This window comes from Ctenocephalides felis, unplaced genomic scaffold (assembly GCF_003426905.1).
Source record: "Ctenocephalides felis isolate EL2017-DRISC unplaced genomic scaffold, ASM342690v1 CF-g0.4_SCAFFOLD_01886, whole genome shotgun sequence".
In the NCBI taxonomy this organism is placed as follows: domain Eukaryota; kingdom Metazoa; phylum Arthropoda; class Insecta; order Siphonaptera; family Pulicidae; genus Ctenocephalides; species Ctenocephalides felis.
Window position 1 is genome coordinate 162,226,223 of NW_020538040.1, and position 24,567 is coordinate 162,250,789.

Here is a 24,567-nt window from a genome sequence, read left to right on the forward strand (position 1 = left end):
AGGAAATCTGAGGAGATGATGAAGCATATCTTGCACATACGCACACACGCATGTATATGGATCTATTAGGGTTTAAACAAAAACCGACTTTTTGGGAAACCGGTTTTCGAATAGGATTTTACCCAAAACCGGTTTGGAGTTTTCAGTAAAAATATTTGCTTGAATAATTCGAACAAAAAATTGAACAGAGTGGTTAAAAACAGTTTTTAACTGTAATTATATGCTATTTAATATTATTGATAATTTCATTTGTTATGAGATTTAGTAGTTAAAACAATTAATTATCCGTTGTTAACTTTCTGAAGGGTAATTTATAGTAATCGCAAAAAAATCGGAAATTAAAATTTTTGCTTTACGTTTTAATACCTACTGAATATTTTAGCATATCTTCCAAAAATTGATGTATGTTCGTGTATTTGTGCGCGTGCGTATGTGTGTCATTTCAAGAGCACTTCGAGAGCACAAATTAACCGATTTGAATAATTCAAATAACATTCGATTCCTATTGACAAGGAGACGTGTTAATTAGTTCTTGACAAAGGCAGTGCAAAAATGACAAATCAGTTTTTAAAAGAACAGAGCGACCGATTTGAATGATTCGAAAAACATTTCACTTGTATTGACGAAATTAAGAATCGATTAAATTATTTTTTTTTAATTTAAAATTATCAAGAAAATTTAAAGCTTTAGAAAATGTTAAATTACGGTACGGAAAGTTCCAGCAAAATGCCTCAAGGCACGATGCAAATTGCCTCAAGGCACCACTAATTTATGCCTAAATTTTACATTGTAAGTGTGTAAATATTTCTATAAGAGTGATACGAAGGGCGGACGGCTATCGATTTCCAACAGTATTTTCATCAAACTGGTACATTTATCTACATTTGTCATTTTAATTTATTTTATTGTTGTTTATACATTGAAAACCGGTATTTTCAACTAATAACCGGTTTTCAAGTTTCATTTTTTTTCTGGGAAACCGGTTTTTGAAAACCTTCAAAGCTTCGTATCTATGTATCCAAAGTATTACCAATAACGGTTGTATCTTTATGAACCATTCCATCTTAATTATTATCTTTTAGTTAATAATTTTATAAGTACATTTGTTACATTTTGATCTTATTATTTTAATAAATATGCTCTACTTGGTAACTAATAACTGAAGAAAAAATGATCAGACTAAATTCTCTATAGTTGTTCAGTAGTAGGTACGACTAAGGCTACACGTTGTACGACTAATATTTTACCTTTTCTGAACTGGAAAGTCACCTTTTTTTTCAAACGATTTTTTAATAAATTTTTCTTATTTGATTGAAATTTTGGTGACAGTATGTTTACTTTATAAAAATGTTTAAAAATTAAATTAAAAAAATACTCACTAAAAATTAATATATGTAGATAACTAAAAATTGCAATTGATCGCACTATTAATCACACGTTTAAAAAATAAATATCAAAAATATAAATTACGTATAGTGAATACATATAAAAAATATTTTAAATTTGATGTGCATATGCTAATTACTCCATTTTAGTCTTATTGTCGTACTATTTCTTCATAATTGCAAAATGGATTTGCATATCCAAACTCTGGTATAGTAACCACATTGCCAATATAATAACATAATTCAACATAACACATTCAACATTGGCACCTGCAAGAAATCATAATTTGCCAATTGGGCAACCTACGCGATAGCAGGGTGTCAGCCAGAATGCTCAAACTCTTCAAGGCACTCATATTTAGTAAACAATACATTATATTGTGAGTTCATTACATCGTCTGGTGTCATTTTGAACCCTAATTTACCAATAATCATTCCATGCAAAATTTGACATTCTTAAGCAATTTTTTTTCCAAATGTGTTCAGAACCGTCTAAAGTGGAGATCCGTCTGTTTAGTCCTTCTTGTAGAATATAAAACAGATATTGTCATAACATGTCGACTTTTATAATTGATCAGTTTTTTAATTCAGTTTCTTTTCAATAAATAAATTCCTACAGCACTCACAGTAAAATCGATTGTATTAAATTAAATCATGGATTGATCTGTTCTAAAAATAATTTATGAAAAAATTTAAGAAGTAATTTAGGAAGAAAATTTTCTAACAAACTGGTATAATTATATGACATTTACACCTTATTAAAATATTTAAAACGATTATTATTTAATGCAAGTTTATATATTTTTTCATAAAGGAGCATGTACTGGCCCTGAAACAGTTTTATCGACTCGAAATTTTTCATATCTTGGCCTTACGATACCAGACTTGATATATGTTGATAACATATTAATTATTTAATCAAATCTTATAAGCATTTATTATTATCATTGACATCGAAATTGATAATATACAAAGTATATTAACGTAATCGTATTTGATGTTGAGCTCAACACAATACAGATGAATTAAACATTTTATTATTATTAATTTGAGTATAAATTTTTAATTATTATAAAATTTTACCCAAGATCTAATATGTGATTTAAATCTTCTCCTTTGCGCAGTTTCATGATTATGATATTACGTTTTCATTCGACACCTCAAAAGATGCTATACCTATTCTATTCAATTTAGTTTCAATCAAAACCTGTTTCCGTATTATGGAAGCAGTGGTCGCTTTTTTATAATAGGAAATTTTAAATTTGTGAGCATCATTATTCAATCTAGATTATAAACAAGAATTAACAAGGAATTTTTAGATATATGATATTATTTTTAGTAGCCAAATTGACGTTAAATCATTAATTTTTTATAATAGATAAAACAGAAGATACAAAATAGGAAGTGTTTTGTTTCGACACGTGTGTTGTTTTCAAAGACCGATTAAAAAGAACTAGATAAATTCGATGTTTTTTTGCTATGAAAGTGTACAAATAAAAAATATAATTTTCCGTAATTATGTCTTCCACAAGTTAAGAACGTTGATTCGAAAATTCTGGCTTAGACTCGATCGATACCCACTTAATATCAGTCAGTAGTGATATCAGATTTTTACTTAGGGGGAAGTCCCCTAGTGGCAGACACCTAAAGTTATTTATAAATAAAACAAAAAATATTTTACGAAATGTTTATTAAATTATGATTTATGTTAGATAACAAAGTTCGAAATCAAACTAAATTAACAAAACCGCAATCTTTGCTAAAAATAATGAATACTATCAATCAAACTTTGGTATAAAAAATATGATTTTAAACAGTGGCACCTAGTACCGGACATTTCAAAATAATCTGCATTGATCACATATGTAGCCATATCCACACTCTGGAATGTCTGCACATGTGTGTTTGACGCATATTCTTAGATATTGCAATAAAAAATCACTATTCATCCACCCTTTTGGGTGGGCCACACCGATGCTCTCAGCTGGAGCATTCATCATAAGATTTTCTTTCTTTGACTAAGAAATACAAAAAATGGGGGTGTGTAATGACCCGTAGCACTCATACAGAAAAAAATTAAATAATTAAAATAAATTACGTCAACTCTCACAAGAAATATCAATATGCTTACTGTGCGGCGCTAAGGGACGACTTAGTGTCTGGTGCTAAGGGACAGGCATGTTCGTTCATTTGGTACCACCAAACTACTAAAATTGTTTAAAATATCTAATAATATTCTACCATTTTACGGATAACAATCAAGTACTACTTTTATCATTGAATGTCACTCAAATATAAATGCATAAATACACTAGAATTACTTCCATTGATATTTAGGTGACGCCGTGATTTTGCGCCTAAAACAGCAAAGGGTTGCTCCCGCCGTGGCCGTGTGCGCCACAGGTTTCACTTGTATTTTGATATAAAACGATTTATACTCGCTTAAATAATACGTGTTATATAGAGTGTCTAGTATTAGGTGCTGTCCGGCGTTACGGGACTTCCCCCTACTTATATATTTCAAATATGATAAATAAAAAAATATACACGTAAAAATACCCTTGGGCAGTGTTGGTGAGCTAAAAACTTATATGCACATTTTTTCGTTTCAAATTTTCTAGTTGAAATATATTTAAAAAAATATTAATATTGGCAATTCAAACATTTTTGAAAATCCGGGACAATCCGGGACAAAGCACCTAAAACCGGGTCAAATATTGCTTTTAGAAAAAGCCGAAACGCAAGGCGGAAAAGTGGGACTGTCCCGGCCAATCCGGGACGTATGGTCACCTTACTAAAATTCATTTTAAAATCGACTTTATTTTATATTGTACTAATTGAATATTCAAATGTTAATGGTGAAGATAAATATTTTCAATTTTCTGAAAGACCTCATCCAATGCCTTGTGAGATTTGTATCGCTGTGGCTTTGTGGCAAAAATCTACGCCTTCTCAAACGAAAATTCACATACAAATTACCGTAATTTTAATTTATCTTCTATAGATTTATCAATAGCAGAAAAAAACTCATCAACAAATTAGCATTCTAATAATATCTGAATCAAAACAATTACAGATCAATATTTGGTATCGGAAAGTAAATATTGCGACGTATTGTCTCTCGTCAGGAAGCACAGCGCGTGTCTCACAAACAGTTATTGCAAATATAATAATTCGTTATCTAAAATTCTTGTAGAGTTCTGTGAACAATGTATAAATGTATTTGGAGTATTAACAAATGATATTGCTAACGTCATGATAAATATTATTAATACGCCAATGACCATCTGACGTTGATATTGAAGGTCGCCTGGATCACATCGTTGTCAATCACAAATGAGAATGAAATTTTTCGTCAAAGGGAAAAAACGTTTTCTTTAGGATAGTATTCATAATGGAAGTGCGACGTTGTGCGCAGTTGATTTGTATTTAATTACATTTAGATCATTTAATGAGATGGATGAATAACATTGCGTTATCGATGCTTCAACAACGACTAGTATCGACTTTATGTATAGACAACCGATGTTATGAAAACCGTTATTTAATTGATACAAAATTATTAACAAATATATATATATATATATATATATATATATATATAACTTATAATATATATAATATATATATAACTTAAAAGGCCACCTTATGCTTCTTTATAAAAAAAATTACATTAACTTGAAATATTCATATATTGCTGTACTATACTTTTTATCACTGTTCGATCTATATCGAAATTGACAATTTTCACAATTTTTCACACTGCGTGTGTTTGTGTGCGTATCTATGCATGGATACAATTATTAGTCCACGTTTTTGGGAGCACGGATCAACTGATTTGGAATATTCAAAAAGCAATCGATGTCTAATGATAAGGAGACGTGCTGATTCGTTTTTGGTAAAAGCCGGTCCAGCCGTTTCGAAGATATGAAGCAAAGAGTGCAGAAAATGGAAATGTTTTTGAGAAAACACGGCATCCGATTTGAATGGTTCAGAAAGCATTCAATCTGAAATGATGGGGAGAAGTGATGTTTCGGAGTTACGGAGCAAAATATGCAAAAAAATGGCAGTTTTTGAGTGAATAAAAAACCCGATTTGAATTATTCAAAACACCTTTTGCTTGTATTAACGAAAAGATCGTTTATTTGGGAAAAACAAAAAAGAATATAATAAAAGCAATACCTGGCTGCTCTTGCCACCTTCATGCACAAAACACAGTATGTTTTAGCCACATATTTAACGTAGTCCTAAAAATGCAGCCAAAGTTTTGATAACTCTATTGATACCTTGTAAAAGAAAATGCAATTGTCGCTTCAAAGGTGCATCGCCCGTCATTAACAAATTTATGCCCAGAAATCCGGAACGTAGCAGCATACTATCATTTATCTGAACTCTTAGTGGATCTGAACTTGGATCATTTTCACAAACTCACAAACCAGATATACTACACGGCATACCATCTGATGAACCTTCTTCTTTGCTCCGGCAACAGTATTCAAATGCCAACCGACTACACCCTCTTGCGCTTTTCCTGGTTTCTTCAATTCTTCCAGTTCACCTAAAATTTTGGTCATAATAATTATGTTATTGGCATCGATGTCAAGATAATGTCATGCTCCTTTGGCATTAAAATAAGTGAAAAAGTGGAACTTGAAGATTTTGCTGTCGGCACTATTGAAATACATAGAAATTTGAAGCGCCTGGAAGAGTTTGAGCAAGCCTTGCTAATGCGTAGGTTGTACAATTAAAAAAATGATGATTTTCGTGAGGTGCCAATATTGCCGAATATGTTACTGACCAATGTGAGTACTGTACCAGAATTTGGAGATGTAACTGCTCCGAAAGTTTTTTGGACAACTCATGTTGCGTCATGGGAAGACGATACTATATTGCAGAAAATCCATTTCACAATTATGAAAAAAGGACCAGATTAAGAATAAAATTGAATAATTCATAGGAAAATTTAATATACAATAGAGTAATAAGGTAAAATATTAGTCGTACCACCTCTAGTCTTAGACGTACCTACTACTGAACTACTAGATAATTCAGTCAAATGGCTTTACTTTAGTTATTATTTACCAAGTAGGAAACGTGAAAACACAAATGAGATAGCTCAAATGGCCAACACTATTTATTGTCTCGAAGCTGTAATAATTAAAAAATATAAATGAAATGATGTAACCAATCGGAAATGCGACATGTTATTTGATTGGAATGTTGAAAAGAAATACAGATCAATAAAATATTAGCATAATTAATTTATTATTAATTTGTGAGAAACAATATCTTCATAAAAGAATTGCCTTATCATACTTTATTATAAGCAAACATGAATTTATATTATAAATAATATACACTAAGAATCACATTTTTGCACATATTCATTACAACAAATTGTGTATTTATTCATTGTGATAAATCGTTATAACAATATTTATAAATTAATAATACGTGGTTGTGTCATATTATGCATGCTGCTCCGAGTTGTTAAGGAATGTAGACTCGGAACTTACCACTATTTGAATATAATTTAACTATAACTTATTTAACACAAAAATTTAATTAATGTAAATATATTAATTGTACTAAGTTTAAAATAATGCGTGAATATAAAAAAGTTTTAGTTTTATGTTTTTATAAACCAATGTTTAAATTTTTATTAACATTTTGTCAAGCTTCAGATCAAATTTATATATATATATATATATATATATATATATATATATATATATTTGAATGTGTTCAATTTATATATGTACATGTCTTGCGTACCAATTCTTATTCAACATTTTATTAAAAAATCATAAGATAGGTCTTTTACTTAATATTGATGTAGAGTATAGTGTAATAATAAACTATAATTTTAAAAAAATCATATACAATATATATGTATATGTGTATATTTATGTATACATAAATTATGTGTTTGTATGTATGTATATTAGTTAACATTATTATATATATATGTGTATACATAAACAGTTAGTATTTATTCGAGTATATGTTAACTTCGAAAATAATTGCCAATAATGATAGCAATGATGTATGAAATTATGCACGATATTTTATTTATGTAAGAGGTTCTCAATTATCCAAAAAATCCAGTTTTATTTGAATCATTGATAGTCCCGTAATCTAAATATTTTGTCATAGCTTTCGTTAAGTAGTAATTAATTAGATATTTAGTAGTAGTATCTACATTACTAATATTATAATACATGAGGCCCCTTTTATAATATTCGATAGTACAGTATTAAAAGTCTTCATGAAAATGTAACAAATATAAAGATCATCATGCATTGATTAATGTTATTTGTTCCGAGAAAAAATAAATCCTACTTAATGCTATCAAAAGCCGTATGGATAAATCTTCTATTTTAGATTTTGATTCCACTATACAAAAATATAACCCTGAGAATGATTATTTCTAATTTTATAGTATACCATTATTTTTTATTATTAAACCGAATATTATATTTACAATGAATAAAAATAATATTCAACATATATATATATATATATATATATATTTATAAATTATTTTAAAGTAATCATTGTTTTAATTATAAATTATGAATATAAATGGACAAATAAAACTAACAATAAGTGTAATGAGCTATCTAAAATATAGGTTAATAAGATTTGGCTCAATTTTATTATCACACATGAATATAAATCGTATTAAGTACTTTCAAAGCCAATATATTAGTGAAATTCATCACATGGCTAGAATTATTAAAAGTACAACGGAATAATATAAATTATTTGTTCATCATTTATAAGGTACAAAGTAGAAGAGATTAAAACTCAAATACATTGTAGAAAAATAATTTGAATTTGGCGATGTTGATAAATGATATAGTCGTGTAGAAGTACCTAGCTAAGGCTTATAGGCTAAGATTAAGTTCGAACAAGTCTGAATATAATATTTTAGTAAGTACTATTTGGTAAATGAAATAATTAGTTAAAGCTAGAAGTGCATCGATCCACAATTGTTGATCAGGTATTAGTGATCATTAATACTTTGATTTTATGAAAGTTCATAGATGAATCAGTAGAAGCTTCATATAAATATTGTTCTAAATTAGATTTAACTTATTCAATAACATAACAGATGTGTTAGGTTTAAAAATTTGTTATGATAGATTACCAGCGCAGATGCATTGTCACCCAATATGAATTATCTTCATATGTAGATAAAACATAATAAAATTACATTTTCAGAAAATACATATGGCAAATAAGTAAAATATTTTCTATATATTCACAAATACAATAATTTTTCAGTTTATGTGTGCGTATATAGATTTTTTATAGTTATTAAGTCATATTATAATTCATGCTAGGTAACGTGACCCCTTAAAAATGCACATATGCTCGTTTACTATCAAAAATGTAGAAAATATGAATTTTGTTTAAGCAAATTATTGATGATCACATAAAACTTTTACATATTACCTTCACCACCAGATATAATAGATTTCCCAAGATTAATCTTGATGCCCATATATTCTTTCTTATGGTTTATACCTACTACTACAACAATTGTGAAGCTAATTACGTCCTTTAAGATAACCTTGCTCAAGTTTCAGATTAACCCGCTAATAAAGTGATCAAATCACTTTAGTATCGAATGAATAGAGATCATTATTGATTTGTCATACGGCATCGATTATTTTCTTCTCATCCTTGCTTGCTTCCTCTTCAGTTGCCGGATTCAATATAGTTTCACATTCCTTTGTGGAAGGCACTTTGCAATTAGGATAGTTCCAAGGTTGAATGTCAGCAGTTCCAAATATTTGGAAAAATATATATGTACAAATCGCTATCACAGAAGTAACGTAGAACACATGACGCCAGGTCTCCAGATTTTGCTATAAGGGAAGAAAGACATTTTTAATTCGGAGAATAATTAATTTTAAGCGAATTTTAATTTTAATTTAAAGAAAAAAATTATTTAGCCATTATCATGCTATTCCTTGAAGTTAAATAAAAAAAGTAGTTAAATAAATAAAAAATTTCATTTTCGATTTTTTTGCGTTGCTATAACTTGGCCTACGGGAAGTTAAAAATATTAGCGATTTATCATGCTCTATTCCTTGGAGTTAAATAAAAAATTAAGTCATAAATTAAAATAAAATACTTACGCTTTCCCTAGTTAAATATCCATTAACAATCGGCGATAGGAAACTCGCTGTCATGTGTATAGTTTGAGCAAAAGCTAAAACAGGGCCTGAAAAAATATAATTATTTATAATTTATATATTCATATACAAATATTTCAATCCTTAATATTATTATGATTAAATCTCGCTTTGTGCAAAGAAAATTCTGAAGCCATTATACGGTGGATTGTGGTAAAAAAAAGATCTAGCCAAATATTAAAAACCTAGGTATAAGGTATTGTCTTAAGGCGAGTTGCAAAAAGTTCCCGATATGTGTGAATAACTGGCTTAAAAAATTTAGATTTAGCAACATTCAAATTTGTAACGATATTAAACTTAGAAGAATTTTTATGATTACAACACGGTTTGCATGTCTTTCATATTTTGTGATGTTCATTAAATCCACAAACTTTATCATCACAAAAAGTTGCATCAAAATCGTAAAAATTAATTCAACAAGTTATTACAAAGAAACGATCCGGCCCATCTTAACAGCACGATTCCCAACTGACATCTTTCTAACAGTTTTGAATTTTCCAAATCGGTTTAGGATTTTTGGATTTTGCACATTTCTGCCAATTCTGAAGAAATGGCTCGACGGATCGTCGCAAAAAACTGATCAAAGCAAGTTTTAACGAGTTACATCAAATGGCTTCTGAAATTTTAGAATCGGTGCAGCTGTTTTTAAAATCCACGAAAGGTCAAATTTTGGCTTACATAGACACACAAAGTTTTTGCAGACCTGGCCTCGATCGATTCAGAATGAGTTGAAACGTCGAGAATACATAATTTAGAGTACATAATTTAGAGCCAGCCAAATATTGAACATAATCAATGGGGATATAATAAATATGAATTTAAAAATGAAAGTAATTTTTTACTAAACACTAAATTACCTGCAAGATTAGGCGCAATGTCAACTATACTGGCCATGGCACCGGCGTATGAAGCGGTGATGAGGGTCACAGCAATAAACCAAATTATAAGAACTAAAACTATATCACATCCTAGAAATCCGATAAGTAGAACTAACACGCCTGGTGCAACTTGAGCTGAATTAAAAAAATAAATTAGTAAAAAATAAATAAATAAAATATAAATTCTTCTGTATGAAGTATTATAATCTCTGTTAAAAAAGTAAAAACCCTGTGTCGTAGAATGTGAAAGCGATTGAATACAATTATAAATTTTTGAAAAAATTGATTTCCCATTTTTTTTTATTTTGTTTTTTTTCATATTTTTGAATTTTAAAAACATGTGATTTTTTTTTTTTTTGAAAAACTTGAAAATTTCAATAAGTGTACTTGAAGTGTTCGATAATTTAGAATGTTTTGAAAATTTTGTTTTTTTATATTTTTGAAAATTTTGAAAATATTTGGAAAATTTTATTTCTTCTTCAAAAAACTTGAAAAAATCGACTGTTCGATAATTTAAAATGTTTTTGAAAATTTTGAATTTTTTTGCAAAGCGATCGCGCTGCGTAGCTGTTTTAATGACCAAACAATCATGAGGCATACTTTATCATTCATATTTGTCTCGTTAAGATTTTCATGTTTTTATTTTTATTGTTAGTAAAATACTACGATATTTCTTTTCAACATTTAAATACATACAATTACATGACAACTTACAAATCAATTATACTTAGGGTTTAGTTGAGCCAAAACAAAACGAAACAAATTAATAATATTCGTTGAGTCAAAACGGTTTAAAGTGACATTTATATTAGCCAAAAAATAAAATAAATTCATAATTAATAAAAAAATGTATATTTAAATACTCACCTAAAGCAGTAAATAATTTTCTGACATTTGTTAATGTCATAAGTCTTTTAGTTACTAATAAGTCAGCAATGTAACAGAAAAACACCGACGCCACATAACTGCAAAGGAAAGGTGCTCCACTTAACAGCCCATTCTAAAAAAAAAATTTATAAATATGGTAGACATATTTTTCATTATTCGACGCAGAGAATTTTGTTTAATTTGAATAAAATGAATATTGCCCATTACCTCCCCTACATTTTTCATATAAATAACAATTTTGTTATTTTTTTATTACATGAAATCAATAACAGGTATTTTAAACAGCTACTTCATACATAAATAAAAATATATTTCTATTTTTGTTTAAAATGGAAATATATTTCTATTTATGTTTAAAATATAAACATATACCTATTTTTGTTTAAAATATCTGATTATAGATATCATATACGACCCATTATGGAAAATCATGGCATTCGGGCAATTTAGTTAATATAGATACTAATTCCCTCATTAATAATTAACGTATCATTTACATCTATTGACCCTAATCGATCCTATTTATATTTTAAACTGTAACGAATATATACAACAATCCCACATGTCGTGTACATATTAATCAATATACACTAAATATTCATGTGGCCAATAAGAGGTCAAATACATTGAGATATGAGAACTCAATGCACTACAATAAACATAAAAATGTATTTATTCCAGATATAAATAATAACTCTAATAATCATAATCTATGCGCACGCAAAATCCTCGTTAATATCAACCGAACCGATATCATAGAAAAACGATTAGTCTTTGTAAATGTGTATTCACTTGTAAACATGACACTTGACTAAAAAACACAAATCAAAAATATATTTTTGACTATATATTAATGAAATTTCTTGAATTTAAATAAAATAATCTAGCGTGTTACCGGTACATTTATGCGTTTTCATAATTTCGTATGCTTACCCCGATTGAACCTTATAATTATTTATAATTTTAATATGGCTAATTGCTTGAATTAATTTTTAATTCAAGTTTCAGTTGATTATATACCAAAACATAAAATATAAATATAATTTATTATAAATATTATATTAATTATTTCATATTGTTATTTATAAATTCGCAGAAAAACGTACAGTTTCTTCCGCCATTCATATGTGATCTCATACAGATAGCTTATAGTATATAATAATTTTATGAAATTCGGGATTTTATTTTGGCTAGTAAAACAGATTAGATGTTCCAATAAATAATTTCCGATCGTTCCATTACGCTTAATATTTTATGTTCAATTAGCACATTGACTTTCGATTTTTGTTTTTAAATAGAGACTTTTAGATATTAAAAGTATGTTAAATTTTAACGTTTATTACTATAAAATTATTTTATATTGTCCAAACTTAAAAAAAAATCGTGAGTAAAATGCACTAGCAAAAATCATGTAGTTTTTAGGTTTTTATTTTTTTACTCGAAATTTGTCAATGATAAAATTATCAAGTATTTTACAATTCTGATTAAATGCGCCAACTTTTGATAAAACTTGCCAACACACTTCAAAACATTTTTTTTAAAAGGAAGGCTTCACAAAGTCGGAACATTTAAAAAAAAAATTATACTTCTACAAAAAGTCTTAATTCTTGAAAGCTTGGGGCAATTGTGGTATTTTTTAACTGTGGTCCTAAAAGAAATAAGATCTGTATTTTTTATTATAGGATCAACTGAACTTTATATCATGCAATGTTACTTTAGGAATTAAATTATATTAATTAATTAAAATTGAACTATTTCAATTATAATTTGCTTTTTCTTAATTATTATTACAAATATTATATAAATTTCAATATTATTAGTATAACTGGATAACATGAATTTATAAAAGTTTTATTCGTATTTAATAATTTTATAAAGACAAATTAAATATTCAACTAGTGGGGTGCATGGCAACGTGCCTTAAGGCAAATTGCTGGAACTTCCCTTACCGTAAAAAAAATCTTGGTACGGAACCCAAAAAAATTTACACAAAATGTGTACACATTATAAATATCTCTGTAAAATATCTGATAATTTGATGTACATATGTCAAATAAACATTTTTGATCGCCAAAAGACATTTTTTAACTTATTTTTATTGAGAGTCCATAACTGCTGGACCTGCCTTCCCAAAAATTTAATCAGTTCTTCATATTGTCATTACAAGTAAAATGATTTTTTGAATGATTAAAATCGGACGCTCCGTTATCTTAAAAACTGAGTTACCGTTTTTGGCACTTTTTGCCCCGTATCTTCGGAACGGACTAGACCTGCCTTCACCAAAAACTAATCAGCACAGTTTTTTGAGTTATTCAAATCGGTTGATCTGTGTTCCCGAAATCGTCGACGAAAATTTGCATCCGCACACACACACACGCACATACATAAATTTTTTCTAAAATGTTCAGAAACTTTTGGAACGTAAAGATATATAAAAAAATTCATTTTCTATTTTTTTTGAGATTACTATAACTTACCCTACGGGACGTTAAAAAAGGTTATTCGCATATATGAACACTGCCCAAGCAAGCAGCAAGAAACCTCGATTATGCGAGATTAAATGGCTTTTTTTTTGTAGATTTTTTTTTAAAATATGTGTCTATAATCTAAATTTTTCTTACCGTCTGTATGCTGAATCCTAATACTGTCTTCATGTACATCGGCCCCGACACCATGAATGTATAATGCACCCAAATTCGGCCGAAGGTCGTTAGTCCGATGGACCACGCGGGCCATGATTTGAATATCGACATCCACGGAACGGGCATTCCCTAATGAATAAATCGATTAAGTCAGCTAAATGTAAATAAATATCTGGAATATTAATTCATTATATTATACAGCAGAACCCCGATAAGACGATCAGATTTGATACGGCAAAATAATCAGGCAAAATCTGTGCACTTTGAAACAATTTGTCCCTCCTATCGTAACATTTTTTCGCGACACGTTTTTGGCCGGTACCTAGAAAATCGTCTGAGCGGAGTTTCACTGTTTTTACTTAATTTTATTAATTTAATTAACTTACACAAATTAGTCATATATTTTTGTTTTTCACGAAATTCACGAAAAAATATTTTAAATATTTAGATTTGATAATTTACTTGTGAACATATTAACAATATATTTGCACTATTCACTTTTATAATAACTAAAGATTTTAGAAATTAATAAACATTGCACCCATTTTCATAAAATATAATTTTTTTGACCTTATAAAATCGATAACTTTTTTGCTTTATTATACAGTTATAATCAGTTCCCTTTCCACTGCGATGCCGCCGCTCCGGCAGCAAAATATATATAAATCTACGAGATGTTCGCGAGTGGAAAGAGTTGAAAAGTGAGATTATACATTTTACAAAATTCAAGACACTTGATTAATTTTGAAAAAAAAGTTAAATGATACTAATGTTTTTTATTTCAAATTTACCTTGACAATAATAAAATCACAAAAATTATTACCGATGAACCTTTTTACATTCAAGTAATTTGATTTATGTTCAATTTTCTGTTATATTCTGTTGTAATTAAATATGTTTATGAAGTATCAGATTACCTTTTACAACGTTCATATTTGTTAAAGCCAATTCATATATTCTGATATGCCGCAAATTATCAAATTACTTTATTCGTTAATAAATTCATTTATTTTAGAAAATTTATGGATTTTTAGGGAAGCTAGGGGCTTTATGTATCAGGGGTAAGTAGTAAAAGGCATTTTTTTTCAATTAAAAAATTAAACTATTGTAATTTTTTTGTCTCGATTGAACATGTAAACTGCATATATTGCCATAGCTTCTGTCCCACATTTTTGAGAAGTAATATAAAATAGTACTATCATAAAATTTCGGATCACGGACTAATTTTAAATTTTATATATCTTATTTTGCTTCAAATTTAGCAATCTTTGATATGTATAACAATTTTTAATTACTAAATTGTTTAAATAGTTATCTTGATTAATGTAAAAAAATCACACCGAGGGTTAGTTAAAATAAAACCTTGAAGCCAGTTGTAACATTCAAGAATTATATACAGATTCAAGTAAAAAAGATTGGGTGGAATGTATAGCTTGCAAGATATATAGTGTCCACATGTAAATTTTGTTGCAGGAGACGTTAAATATTTTATTTGTATTATAAAAATATTTGTAGTTTACGTTGATTTATGAAAAAAATTATATTACAGGAGACATTATATATTTTATTTGTATTAATTATAGTTAACGTTAATTAATGAAAATAATTTCTTACAAACAAATCAGTTTTCTTAAAAATATGTAAAGAATAAATTATTAGGTATTATTGTCAATTATTAGGTATTATATGTAATATGTGAAGAATAAATTGTTAGGTATTATTGTCGTTACTAATTGCCCCGGTAGATCCTACAACTACCCCAAAAACGTGGTAATTTGTAACACCGCGCTTTTTCTAGAAAATGTTTGGTTATGAATAATGAGCAATAGTTTTGGAACTATTTTCACTTGATTTGGTAGAGAAATAGTTAGAGCATCTATTTGGCTTTTTTTCGTAGAAGTATAATCAGTGAATCTTAAGATATATTAATTAAAAAAAACTGTTGCAAAAGGCATCTAGCGCTTTCAATACAAAATAAATAATCAGTGGATCTCAAGATACATTAGTTGATAAAACTGTTATAGCAAGCCCCTAGATCTCCTATATAGGAAATTATATTACAGCTTCTAATACAAAATAAATAATCAGTAGATCTCAAGATATGTGAATTGAAAAAAAAAATTGTTACAAAAAGCTCCTAGCACCCCTACTATAAATAGAACAAACCAGACAAAAATTCGACCGACGACCTAAATTAAAATAAAATGTTCCTTAAAAATAATACAGCCCCAAACATGGGGTAAGTTATAACACCGCACTTTTTCTAGAAAATGATTGATTGTGAAATACAAACATCATTTAAGGTATTATTTTTACTTGATTTAGTAGAGGAATAGTTAAAGCATCTATCTAGCTTTCTTTGTAAAAATATAGGGACTGATGCTGCCGCATAATAGAAAAATGTTATGGCAAGGCCATGCTACGCTCTAACTTTTATATATTATGCTACTGAATCATACTGAATACTGTCAAAATGCCATATATTCGCTGTGGATTCAGGCGTTTTACACAACTGCAACTTCACTCGTATGTTATGGAGCTGAGTCAGAAAGACCCTGCTATCTAAGATCGTTTGTGCGGTTTCTAGGTTAGGTTTTCTATCTGACAACCTGAGAAATACCACTGAATGCACACCAACCATAGGGCTTTTGTCAATATTTTGCATAGAAAGTTCTTCATAACATGGCCTTGCAATAACATTTTCTGTTATGTCCCTTAATCAGTGGATCTCAAGATATCTTAATTTAAAAAAAACGACTGTTACAACAAGTCACTAGCTCCCCTGTATAGGGTGTGATATTACAGCTTTTAATACAAAATAAATAATCAGTGGATCTCAAGATATAAAAAAACATATTAAAAAAAATTAACATGCAAAGACACTTATAATTTTGTGAAACACTGAGCTAAATTCAAATAAAATGTTAAGGAGCACAGCTAGTGTGAAATTTTCAAAAAATCGAATTTTCAATTTTTCCATATTTCGGATAGTTTATACCTTTAAAAATAACATACCAAAATTTTAAATCGATATCTTAAATAGTTTTTGAGTTACAGCCATTTAAAAAGTATATATGTAATATATAGTATAACGATCATTTAATTTTTAAACGCGTTTTTCTCGAAACAGCATTTTCCGAATTTGCTGCAGTGATTACTAAAAAACAAATGATCCGATCACTATCAAATTTTTTTTACATGTTCTATATATAGTTCTCCGTAAAATGAACTATCGATTTTTTGATCGGATCAAAAATCGAATTTTGGCAGTCCAAAAACGAACAAAATTTTGGGTAAAATTCGACTTTTTTTTAAAAAAACGCCGTCATTTTGTCAATTTTTGATTTTTTTTTATCGTAGTTCATTTTACAGACAATATTATCTAGTTTAACAAGATTTTTTTTTTTAAATTTCATCCACATAGAAGGCCGGAATCACTGCAGCAGTTAAAGGCCTTTTTTTGTCGCGCCGTTGGAGATCGACGATAACTTAAAAAATATTTAAAATAAATTTAAAAATGTTACTATATATTCTTAAAACATGTATAAATATATTCCTAAAATTTTGAAATGATTGATACAGTAGTTTTTTTTAATATAAATTCCCAAAAATCACCCTTTTTTAGACGGTTATACTAGTTGTGCCCCTTAATTTGAATAATACAATAATATAAAACCGCACTCGTGAAGCGAAACATAACACCTTGAACCATGCACAGTGTTTGTTCGTCAAGTGAGGTTTTATTAATGAACATTACAAAAATTCGAATAAATATTCGAGTAAAATCAATATTACCTTCTCGCCCGCCACCACCGAGTATCCGAGATTGCTTTTGATGTAGGAGAGTTCGCTGGGCGAGATCCGCGGGTGTTTGGACGGATTGTCGAACGCTAAGAAATACCACAGAACGCACCACAGCATGCCGATCGTTCCCGAAGTGTAAAACACTCCGCGCCAGCCCCAATGGGATATTATGAAACCGCAAATAGCGTAGGTTAATCCGATGCCGAAGCTAAAACCTATACAACAGTCAACAGGCCAATCAATCACCATCTTTTTAGCAAACAACGTAGACATAATAACTAAGAACTTTGTCAGATTTTGGAATTAATGTGCATGTACGATTTGTATGCTGGGGGCCGTCCATTAATCACTTGATCGATTTTTAAGGATTTTTGGGAACCGCCCTCACCCTTGATATTTAAAATCTACCCCCTGCCCCAACAATATCACGTGCATTTTTGTAAAAATCGTGAACATTTTGAATTTTTTCTGATAAATTCTGTTTTTTTTTTAAAAAAAAAAAAAAAATCGGATAAGAAATAAATACACGTAATACCTTAATATATTGCCCTCCCCCATATAATATTTCGTAATTTTTTCTTCAAAACCCCTTCATCCTCCTTTAAGCCTCAAGTGCATTTTTGTAAAAATCGTAAACTTTTTGGAATTTTCTTACAAAATTCTGTTTTTTTTTTATTAAAAATCAGGTAAGAAATAAATACACATAATACCTTAATATATTCCCCTCCCCCATATAACACTTTGTAATTTTAATATGCCCCCCCCCTCACCCACGTAATATTTCGTTTTTTTTGTCAAACCCCTCCCTCCCTCTTAAAGCCTCACAAGATTAATGGACACTCCCCTAAAAGAAAAACAACACATAATTTTAGAAAAAACATTTTCAGAAAATCTAGTTAGCCACATAAATGAATATATGTTTATGTTTTATTACTAGTCTTTGTTCAAATATTGGTTTGACCTCAACTTATGTATGACTAATGAGGTTGACCATATTTTTATATTTTTAAATCTGATCCGGGAAAGTCTTAAGTGTTTTTTTTAAATTTTAATTACAATCTGTCACACTTAGGACATTCAGTAATTGTTTTGACTTTTATTATATGGATCTTTGAATGGATGGTAACCCAGTGTTGTCCAATCCAATTATGACTAATTAACTATGCTCGAAGTATTTGCTGACATTTTTTACAATTAGTTAAGGGGGTATTTTGGTCTAGTAGTATGCTATTTTTGAAAGGCCATATAAATAGGCAAACAATATTTTTACAAGTTTTAATTCCAAAAAATGATGAAGTCGGGGGTCTCGAAAAATTGGTGTTTGACTATACCAATGATTTTAGCCCTTCAAATCAATATTTTTCATCATTAAATTTTCAGAAAAATCATAATTATAATTATGTATTTTAGTCACGAAAGTAGTTATTAACAAGCTAGAAAATAAATAGTAAAAATTTTATCGATACTTTGTAAAAACTTTTGCAAATATATAAACTTTAGTTTTGGGGGCGTCCATTTATCACGTGAGCGAGTTTTTAAGGATTTTTGAACCCCCTATCCCCTTGTTGATACATGGCGATATTCAAAATTACCCACCCCTCCCCCACCAAACATTACGTGTAGATACCTTTGTCTCTCAGGACACGATTTTTTTTAAAGTCATGGTTGCAGTAAATAATTTTGAATAAAAAAGCACATTTAATAAAATTCATACATTAAAATTTAATATAAACTAATATTTAAATAATGAAAAATAGAAAATGTTTTAAATAAATTGTTCAAAATATTTCTCAAATCGAAAAATATTTATGCTAATAAATTACAAAATTATAATTATTAAAATGAGCAGGTTAAATGCACTACAGGTTATCAAACGATTTCAAATGATTGATAAAATTTTCCATCGTTCAATTCAGTAAATAATTACCTTTTCAAGACTATTTCCACGTCAATAAATTAAAAGTGAGAGATAAAAAGGGCAAAAAAATCATTTCATAAATACCATTAAACAATTAACTCAGAATTACATCGCGATTTATTTTAAATACGGCATCGGCTTTGTGTACAAAGTGAAAATGCATGTCGGAAGGGGAGCGTCAATAATGATCAATATTACCGTGACGTGCCGCGAAAATTAAATATCATTTAATGGCAATGACTAAATTCATCATAATTTTTAATGAATTTATAATAAAATCGTCGGATGGTGACATACAAATATAAAATATTTACTGAATTATAGATTAAATACCTTGAAATGATGACATGAATTTACTCCTTTCAGAAAGCGGAATCCAGTGGCCTACGGCTGCGTACATCGCTGGCCAAGTCAGACCCTGAAAGGATAATGGAAACATGGTTTTGGGTAAGTAGAAATACATATTTTTTGTTATAAATTATTATTAAAATTATCACATGGACTAACGTTAAAGATGTAATTTTATGAAAGTTGTAAATTTATTGTTACTAAATTATTGAAATATCGAATAGAATTAATGAGAAATTTAAAAAGAAAGAGTAGGAGGCGTTGCTATTCGTCTCAACCCTGCTATTTGAATACTCAATTTCAACGGTGTTTTTGCAAAAATCCAAAACATACACCAATTTTTAATTTTCTACCTCAAAATTTGGCTGAAATATTGCAAACATGCGAAATTGTCACTTATTTATAACCAACCACAAATATATAGAACAATCTGAACATTGTTGTATTCATACTGGTTCATAACATATTATTTATACTAACTAATATCACATAATTATTTGATAGTGCATGAACAAGTTAAACTAATTTTTCATATTTTTTTAAAATTTTTTTTTTGGGATTTTTGTAATAAGCCATTTTGTTCTTTTATTTATTATTGATCCATATAAGGCGGTAGTTTATTTGTTGTAGCCCTACAGCTTAATTTAAATAACAAGCCTATTCATAATACAATGGATCTTCGTTAAACGATTACGCTTAATACGATTTTTCGCGTAATACGCAGCTTTACTATGGTTTCGGTCGATTCCTGTACTCTGAAACATATCGTTCCTATCCCGCTTAATACGTTTCTCGCTTAAGGCGGCTTTTCGTTCTTATTATCGTATTTCTTATTATTTACCAATGCCTTTGCCAATGTAAAGATTTAGTTTGTTCTTTTTATTCAAGCCACATTTTATAGAGATTATATTAAAAAAACTGTTGAATCTAAATAAAAAATAACAATATGTTCAGGTATCATAAACTTAATACAAGAGCTAAAAACTAAAAAATACTCTTGGTATAAATATTGATACATATCCATTTATCTCCTGATATTCTGTTGTAAGAATTAAGGTGATGTTTGGTTACACATCTTTTGCCTTCTACTTTAAAATAGGATCATTGAAAAATAATATACTATGCTTGTTTTTGAAATAATGATGGTGAACCTTTTAATCCGCAGACCTTTATGCCCTGCTCTACCCTAATGTGTATATATATATATATATATATATATATATATATATATATATATATATATATATATATATATTTGAGGGCTTTTATAGATGTTAAACTATTTATATAATACAAAAGAGGTATATTCTATTAAATCGCCTAAAACTTTTACTACCAATTTACGGAGTTATTAACTTCCCGTAGGGTAAGTTATAGTAATCGCAAAAAAATTTAATATAAATTTTTTTGCATATCTTTACGTTTTAAGGTCTTCTGAATATTTTGACATACCTTAGAAAAAATGGATGTGTGTATGTGTATGCGGATACAAATTTTCGTCGACAATTTCGGGAACAGGGATCAACCGATGTGAATAGTTAAAAAAACATTCGATTCCTATTGATAAGGAGACGTGCTGATTAGTTTTTGGCAAAGGCAGGTCTAGCAGTTTTGGAGATACGGGGCAAAAAATGCCAAAAATGTTAACTCAGTTTTTGAAAGAACGGAAGGTTCGATTTGAATAATTCAATAAATGTTTTATTTGTATTGACGTAATGAAGAACTGATTAAAATGTTGAGAAGGCAGGTCTAGCGTATTAGGAGATTCATTAAAAAGTGAAAAAAATGCCATTTGACGGTCCAAAATGATCGAACATATGCATATCAAATTATCATATATTTTATAGATATTAAGTACAAATTTTGTGTACATTTCTATAGGTTCCTTACCAATGCTTATCTGTTAAACTGCGACGCGGCGCCCACGCGCTTCTATATTTCGTTTCTGCAGTTCAAAATTTCCAAAATATTTCAAAGTATAAAAAAATCAAATTTTTCAAAAAGGTAATTTTTTTCAAAACTTCAAAAATCTCAAAACTCGTTTTTTTTCAGAGTTCTAAAAGAATATTGAATCATTTTTTAAAATTTTAATTTTTGGTACGGTAAGTCCCAGCAATTTGCCTTAAGGCACGATGCCATGCACCCCTAGTTTATTATACGCCTAGTAAGATATCCTGCATCTCAATTCGCTTAAATCTATTCGAAATACCTATATACCCATGAGTTCTCACAAAATCATTATTATATGAAATAATTATCAAACCACCCAAAAAACCTGGTAGCCAAGACGTGTTTTTATATGGTACGGCTTCGTTCCATTTATACCCTTCCTTTATACTGTAGCAAGTGATCGTGGATAATCATGAACCAACAAAGGCCATATTTGCTTTTGTCTCCATTCAGTTGTGGTAGATTACAAATTACATTGAAATGGAACGATCAATGGCATTGGACTTGTGGGTCACTTGTGGTGAATAATACAATATTATCTACATAGAACATGACAGCTTTCTGAACCACCTGAATGATCTTATCTGTGTATCTAGAATGTATTATATGCAATACTATATGCAAATTTTGAATTTAAATATATTTGTTTACAAGTGCAAATAGCCTTTCCTCTGCATTGTTGTATCAAATTAAAAATATAATAGAGCGACTAATAATAAAAATATATCAAATTCAGATAAGTTAATAATTCTTGGGTTGTCTCAGGAGCTGCATAGTTAGGAAGTATCATAACAACTGCTCATAAGTTCTGAACGCTGTTACTTAAAAAATCTGAAGTCTATATAATTATTATAGGATGCACTTGTATTTGTTTGTTTGCTCGCTTTACACCGAACTGTTTTGGACGACAAACGAATCTTGACAAACTTCATTTTTCAAAAAGTTTTTCAAAACCGGTTGAAAATATCATTTAGATCTAAAATATTGATAACGTATTTTTTAAATATAGTAGCTTCAATACTTTATCTTTTATAAAAATTCTAAAATCATATGTATGCCTCTTCACGTTAGTTTAGTTAACTCTTTTTGAAATGCAACGGAAGTGCGTTACGGCAGATAAGATAAGAGTCAAGTGCCAATGATTCGTAATTCGCTCTCGATGATATCATTTCTATACGGGTCAATTGTGATTAGTCGTCGCGTATGTGAATAGAGATCTGTCGTTGTATGCATGATGAGTGTTACCATATTATTAATAAACATTATTCAAAATTGTTATATGATGTATTTATTTTTACTTAAATGCCATCTTGTACAGTAGCAAATAAGTTTTACTTCAATCGCATGTGAACCTTACGCGCACTCTTTTTTTTATTAAAAATAAAACAATATTGGGATTAATATTTAAGAGAGTGGCACAAATTTTGTATTTCTTTCTAATAAAAGTAAATGATGCAGTTCAGATGATGACCTTTTTATTGACTACTGATTTTAATTTAGATAATGTCATGTTTTTACGTAATTAGGAAAAAAATTAGATCAAGCGGACCAACAAAAAATATTTATTATATTTCAAACTATGTCAACAATTTTTTTGTAAACCATTATAACAAATTTTCAAATATCTGGTCATATAAACATAATTCTATTATCATAGTGATCCATTTTGAAACCCTTAGGTAATAATCTATATTATTACTATTATTGATAACAAATTTTCAAATATCTGGTCATATAAGCATAATTCTATTATCATAGTGATCCATTTTGAAACCCTTAGATAATAAATCTGTATTATTACTATTATTTATATTTGTTGTCTGTTAAATGAAACAATGCAATGCTGCGATCAAAATATTTTCATAGCATTTTTCTAAGGTCATAAGAAACCTACCGTATGGATATGAGCATCAAAAATTTTCCGACGAAAATCGCAAAAATAGGCATGACCAGGGGTCATGGTATGATTTTAGTTTTTTTGATTTTTCGGCAATCGTTGAGAATGTTAAAATGCTACTTTTTTCACGTTATTTTAGCCCGCATTAATGATCTTTTTTTTTTAAAAATGATTAGCTCTGTGAAATGTTCTGAATTTTGGTTGGTACAAATAATAAAAAAATACCAAAACAACAGTAAATCAAATAGGTTTGCAAAAATTGGTTTATAAATACTCTATTCTATTCTCAGAGTGATCATGTTGGAAATTCAAAAGGTGCAACTTCATAAATATAGTAAAAAACACGCCAAGAATTTCCTTTTAATTCCATATATTACTTACCGAAGCAAATCCTTGTACAGAGCGTAAGCCAATGAGAATATTCGGATGCATTGAGGCACCAATTGGTATCAAAAGACTGGATAAAGCTGTGAAAAATTGAGACCAACCAAAAACATTTTTGGTTCCAAAACGTTGTGTAGCTACACCACCTACAATTTGTGATATGATATACCACCAGTAGAATGAACCGATTACTGCTGATTGTGTTGCCGTTGACCAGTCGAATTCTCCTTCTTCAAAATTCTGAAAGTAAAGGCAAATTTTTAGAG

General features: G+C 29.0%; 1 protein-coding gene across 1 annotated transcript in view; it reads right to left on the minus strand.

The window, feature by feature from the left end:
- Positions 1 to 8,749: 8,749 nt before the first annotated feature.
- Positions 8,750 to 24,567, minus strand: part of LOC113377741 (sialin-like) — a 95,896-nt gene continuing 80,078 nt past the window's right edge. Inside the window, exons 4-11 of the mRNA XM_026618153.1 lie at positions 24,299 to 24,541; positions 20,056 to 20,140; positions 17,796 to 18,019; positions 13,980 to 14,129; positions 11,338 to 11,470; positions 10,450 to 10,605; positions 9,536 to 9,621; positions 8,750 to 9,262 (exon numbers count right to left, since the gene is read on the minus strand). Of these exons, the coding sequence (XP_026473938.1) occupies positions 9,047 to 9,262; positions 9,536 to 9,621; positions 10,450 to 10,605; positions 11,338 to 11,470; positions 13,980 to 14,129; positions 17,796 to 18,019; positions 20,056 to 20,140; positions 24,299 to 24,541 (1,293 nt within the window). The 3' untranslated portion in view covers positions 8,750 to 9,046. The remainder of the gene's footprint in view (positions 9,263 to 9,535; positions 9,622 to 10,449; positions 10,606 to 11,337; positions 11,471 to 13,979; positions 14,130 to 17,795; positions 18,020 to 20,055; positions 20,141 to 24,298; positions 24,542 to 24,567) is intronic.